Source organism: Suricata suricatta, chromosome 2, assembly GCF_006229205.1.
Source record: "Suricata suricatta isolate VVHF042 chromosome 2, meerkat_22Aug2017_6uvM2_HiC, whole genome shotgun sequence".
NCBI lineage: Eukaryota > Metazoa > Chordata > Mammalia > Carnivora > Herpestidae > Suricata > Suricata suricatta.
The window spans coordinates 154,754,569-154,760,568 of NC_043701.1; the positions used below are offsets into that span (position 1 = coordinate 154,754,569).

Consider the following 6,000-nt stretch of genomic DNA (forward strand, 5'->3'; position numbering starts at 1 on the left):
CAGAGCCCATTGTAGGGGTCAGTCCCACAGTAAACTGATCATGACCTGAGCTGAAATCCAGAGTCAGCTGCTTAACCAACTGAGCCACCCAGGTGCCTCTCATTTTCACATTCTTAAAATAGAGTTGTATACATCACTAATCAATAAAATCTGTCATTAGTCATAAGTTGATAATGAGTGTCATTGATACTCTTAAGTGTGATGTAGTGAATTCTTAACGTTTATTTACTTTGCCCCATTTTCTGCAATGAAAGTATGCATTTAAATGGAAATAAATGTTTCCTTGAAAGGAAATTTTTTTCTTTCCTATTTTTTACAGACATTACCCATTATCTTTGCTTTAGGTAAAAGAAATTATTAAGAAAATAGTTTAATAAATTCTTGAGTAGCTCATTTTAGAGGTTTGACTGGGAGAACTCTAAGCGTCATTTCAGGAGTATGTGCCTATAATCTGTAAGAGTTGTTTTCAGAAGTTGTTTTTTCTCCAGTTGCTTTGTATTTATAGGAGAATAGAGGTAACATCTCTTAAGGTTTTATTCAACAAATGGGTTTTATTTCTCCATATTTGACAATTATAGGACTGGGTAAATTTTGATTAGTTTTTTAATGTTTATTTAGAGAGAGAACAAGCAAGAGAGCACAAGCAGGGGAAGGGCAGAGAGAGAAGGAGGGAGAGAATCCCAAGCGGGCTCTTTGCTTTCAGCAGGGAGCTCAAACTCATGAACCACAAGATTATGACCTGAGCCTAAATCAGGAGGCCAACACTCAACTGACAGAACCGCCCAGGCACTCCAGATTTGTTCAGTTTTCTGAGAGAGAGTAGTAGCATTATGTACCAAACTTCTAATTAAAGTGTTTTGTTTTGTTTTGTTTTTTACAGAACGAAAGCTCCTCTTCTAATCTCTGTGTAGAAGACCTTCAGAAAAACAAAGATTCAAATAGTATAATTAAAAATAGATTGTCTGAAACGGTTAGGCAGAATACTAAATTCTTTTATGACCCAGTTCGGAAATGTAATGGACAGCCCGTACCCTTTCAACAACCAAAACACTTCACGGGAGGAGTGATGCGGTGGTACCAAGTGGAAGGCATGGAGTGGCTGAGGGTACTTTTCAATTTTAATACAAGATAATTGGTTTATTTCTATATAATAACCTGTTAATGTGCTGTTACACAAATTGAGTTCCTTCCAAGTTTCATATTAAGTATGAATCGAACATTTATGTGTAAATACTTATTTTCTAGTTTATTTATCCAGACTAAATATTTGGTATCTTATTCAAAACTGCCAACTCTTATGGCTTTGATAACCGGCTTCTCACAAATGTTAGTATAACAGTGAATATGTCAGTCTCATAATTATTTTTGGGTAAAAAGAAATGATTGCTAATTCAACAGCTCTTTATATCAACTTAAATACGGTGTGTATTATTTTGTCCAGATGCTTTGGGAAAATGGAATTAATGGCATTTTAGCAGATGAAATGGGATTGGGAAAGACAGTTCAGTGTATTGCTACAATTGCATTGATGATTCAGAGAGGAGTACCTGGACCTTTTCTTGTCTGTGGCCCTTTGTCTACACTTCCTAACTGGATGGCTGAATTCCAAAGATTTACACCAGATGTAAGATATGTTTCCTTCTGTTGAATATGTTTTCATTGCAAATATTTTATTGTTTTGTTGCCTGAATTAAATTGTAGAACTGTTACTGTAATTATGTTGATTTCTACACTACAGAAACCACGTCTTATTGGAGGTTTTGTTTAAGTTTATTTAATTTATATACCCAACTTGGTGCTCAAGCTCATGACCCTGAGATCAAGAATCATATACTCCTCAGGCTGAGCCAGCCATGCACCCACTCATTTGAGTTTTTTTTCAAATGTCCGCAAAATCTACTTTAAATATATGTGTAAGAGGATAGGTATTAATCTTGGGTATTTGCCAAAAATAACTGTGGATGATTTTGAGTGTGTTGGATAATTTGATTCACCTAGCTGCCTAGCTACAATTTATTTCTCTTACTGTGGTATTATCTTCCATATCTGTGTGTCAGCCATATCCTTCCCTTAAACTTGATTTGTTTTTATGCCTTTTTCTTACTCCCTTATAGTAATAAAATAATTTATTAGAAGTGATTGGCTCATTTTGGTATAGAAAAATAGAGCTAAGATCAAATTAAATTGTCTTTTTTTCTCTCCTAAATGATTAATACTGTTTTCCAAATTGTTGATACTTATATTTTGTTCTGAAGTTTGTTATAAATCAATGTAAAATCTTTTAGATACCTACTATGTTATATCATGGAACCCAGGAGGAACGTCGAAAATTAGTAAGGAATATTCACAAGCGAAAAGGGACTCTGCAGATTCATCCTGTGGTAATTACTTCATTTGAAATAGCCATGAGAGACCGAAATGCATTACAGGTATGATTTGTCTCCATTGACTCCTTTGTAACCCATAAACCATATTTTTCTTAGTTCATTGCACTTTGTCACCATCCAGTAGCATATAATTTTTTTCCTAATGGAAATCAGATTGTTTTGCAGATTCTTTTAGAAACTAGAGGTTTATATTGACAGAAAGATTGAGGTAAAAGTTGTAGTCTCTAACAAGAAAATAAGACCTATAGCACCTTGCCTTTAGCCATAATATTATGTTGTGTGTTAGAATCAGGTAGACATACCTTATCATGTCTATTATTATAATTCAGAACCATCATTTCTGTTGCATTGGGTTTTCTGATTGTTTTGCATTTTCATTTATTTATGTTTGGGTTTTTTAAGATAGATATCTTACAGAGAGGTTATTCACGTTATCTGGTTTCCCATATTATAGCAAAGAAGTCCCAAATTGTTTTTCTCAGTCATAATATTATTTAAAAATTTTTTTTATTCTGCTATGAATGTATTGAAGTGAAATGCAAAATGCCCCATTTCATCATCTTCCTTCAATTTGCCAATCCCGCTATCCAAAGATACCTACACTTGACAAGTTGATATTTCTATTTACATGTTTCTGTATTTTTAAACAATAAAATAGATTAATTTTAAGTTTGCTTTTTGCCCAATCAAGATAAAGATATAATAAAAATGAGTATGATGTGGGGGTTTTTTTTTTTTTTTTTTTTGGTTCCCCTTTTTGCTTGCTTGCTTTTTTTTTTTTTTTTCCATTTTTGAGATGATAGTGCTGGAAATATAAGTTTTTTGGTTGTTTTTGCTCTTTTTCTTTTTAAGGTTAACTTTTGTTATTTAAGAGACAAAGAGAATTAAGAGGCAGGCTCCATGCCAGGCATAGTCTTGAGGCCGGGCCCAGTCTCACCACTCTAATATCATGACCTGAGCTGAAATCAAAGAGTCCACAAGATTCAACCTGTCTGAGCCACCCATGTTCCCCTACAGGGTTTTTTAAAATGAAAAATTAAAACAATTTTTATGACAACTTAATGAAAAGTAGGTGTATGGCTTTCTTTGTGAAGACACAAATTACTAAAACTGACTCCAAAAGAAAGGGAAACCTAAATAAACCAATATTATGTAAAATGAGAACATCATCACATTAAATAAGTGTCAGTTTAGATGTAGACCTCAAGAATGAAAATTCTAGTGATACTAATGTTATAGAGCATATGGAATTAATAAAAGCTTCTAGTTCTTTTTTAGGAATCTAGTTTAATACTAATCAAAACCTAACAAAGTATTATGCAGGGAAACCACAGATTGCTTTGCCTAAAAAAATGTGAATAGAGAAATTTTATTTATTTATTATTATTTTTAATGTTTTAATTTATTTTTGAGAGAGAGATAGCATGAGCAGGGGAGGGTCAGAGAGAGAGGGAGAGTCAGATTCCGAAGACAGACTCCAGGCTCTAAGCTAGTGGTCTGCACAGAGCCTGACGTGGGACTTGAACCCACGAACTATGAGATCATGACCAGAGCCGAAGTTGGACGCTTAACCAACTGAGCCACCCAGGCACCACTGAATAGAGAAATTTTAAATACATAATAGCAGATGGACTGTAATTATTAGTTCATAGCCAAGTGAGGTCTATTTTTAAGAACACAAGTATATATCTGTTTTGGGAAATTTACCTACCTTTTAATAGCTCAAAGGAAAATATGGTCACCTCAGTAGATACAGAAATGCCATTTGTTAAGATTGAACATCCATCCTTAATAAAGAGGTTTTATTTTTAGAATTGTTTTTAGGAAGAATTGTGAGATCATAATTTGAAGTTTTTCCCTAAATTCCTTTTGTAGCACTGCTATTGGAAATACTTAATAGTAGATGAAGGACACAGAATTAAAAACTTGAAATGCCGTCTGATCAGAGAGTTAAAACGATTCAATGCAGATAACAAACTTCTTTTGACTGGTACTCCCTTGCAAAACAATTTATCAGAACTTTGGTCATTGCTGAACTTTTTGTTGCCAGATGTATTTGATGACTTGAAAAGGTAGGTAAGCCAGTTATTTAACTATTTTTATTTTTCTAATCTCAAATATATGCTCTTAGTTAAAATTAATTCCTTCTAAATAGTTGGATTAAAATGAAAGCTTTTCAGCAATCTCTTTGTGGTATATATATGATAAAAATTGATTTATATAATAGTTTAACTTGTAATCATTTTTTCCCTTACAGTTTTGAATCTTGGTTTGATATCACTAGTCTTTCTGAAACTGCTGAAGATATTATTGCTAAAGAAAGAGAACAGAATGTATTGCACATGCTGCACCAGGTATGCCTCTGTCTTTTTCTGCTTATTATGGACTGCTAGAAATAAAAAAGGAGCCCCATAGGTTACCTGTTCAACCGTTTGTAGTAGATTTGGAAAAGTGAAGACCCCTCAAATTTAACTTAACTCCCTTTCTCTTCCCTCACCCCCAGAGATCACATGGCTTTAAAGCAGAACTCAAGTGAAAAGTTTGCCCTTTTCATATATTCCTGTTACCCCTATGATTGCTGATATGTTTGTCAGCCAAAAAATGAAAGTGAGTGGTTTTTATGAAAGTTCGTCAATAGTATTTGCATAATTCACTTTCTCGCGTAATCCTTTTTTACTGTTTTCTGCAGTTTCCACCCATCCTACCTGTATTTACTTTAGACAAATTAAACTGTCAAAGGCCTCCTAGTCGTCTCCATATGGGAGCCCAAAAAAGGCTTCTCAATTGTGGTTTGACAATTCAAAATCCATTGTAATTTTTTTATTTTAAAGTTTATACATATTTATGATAAAAATGTTAAACAGTGTAAAAATGGAAAGTAACAATAAAATCCCAAATCATACTTTCCCTACTGAATCATTTGTCTTTTTTTTTCTTGGTAATTGGTATATGTGTTTCTGGGCAGCTTTTTTTTCGTAAACTGATAATAATGTTCTCTCTCTCTTTTAAAGCCTTTCTGTGCTTGACTCTATACCTACTGAGTATTGAGCTACAGAGCCCTAAAAAGAACTTTCTTTATGTAAATGAATTATCAATATATATCAAGATAAGGCCATAAAGGAAAAAAATTATTTAAACATGTTTGTGTATTTTTTTGAAGACCTCTAAACAATTTAATAATGGTACAATTACCTATTGTTTCTGCTTTTGTTTTATAAATGTGAAAATCACATGTCATCACACAATAGGAAGATGAATGAGAATAATTTCAAGCCTGAAGTTTTAGAACTTATAGAAGGAAACTCTTATGTCTACATCTCTGGGTTGGTTGGTGTGTTGGTTTTATGCTATTCCAAAACCTCACTGTAAATGCTGTGAGTTATCACTTTAATTCTAAGAGACACAGTGTCATCTTCTTTCTACTTTTTATAATATTCAAGATATATTAAATGGTTTTGGGAACATGTTAAATTTTGAAGTGTTATAAATAAATACCATGAATTTGGGCTGTGTTCTGGTCTGGGGAAATTTCAAGGAGATATTTTATCTCACCTTTCAAGAGTTGATAGCATATATATATATATATATACATATATATATATATATATATATA

At 33.0% G+C, this 6,000-nt stretch overlaps 1 protein-coding gene across 2 annotated transcripts in view; it reads left to right on the top strand.

Moving 5' to 3' along the window:
* Positions 1–6,000, top strand: part of HELLS (helicase, lymphoid specific) — a 40,497-nt gene that overhangs the window by 18,666 nt on the left and 15,831 nt on the right. For both annotated transcript variants that reach the window (XM_029916365.1, XM_029916359.1), the window contains 5 exons: positions 881–1,105; positions 1,442–1,624; positions 2,286–2,429; positions 4,263–4,459; positions 4,645–4,741. In XM_029916365.1, coding sequence (XP_029772225.1) covers positions 881–1,105; positions 1,442–1,624; positions 2,286–2,429; positions 4,263–4,459; positions 4,645–4,741 — 846 coding nt within the window. The remainder of the gene's footprint in view (positions 1–880; positions 1,106–1,441; positions 1,625–2,285; positions 2,430–4,262; positions 4,460–4,644; positions 4,742–6,000) is intronic.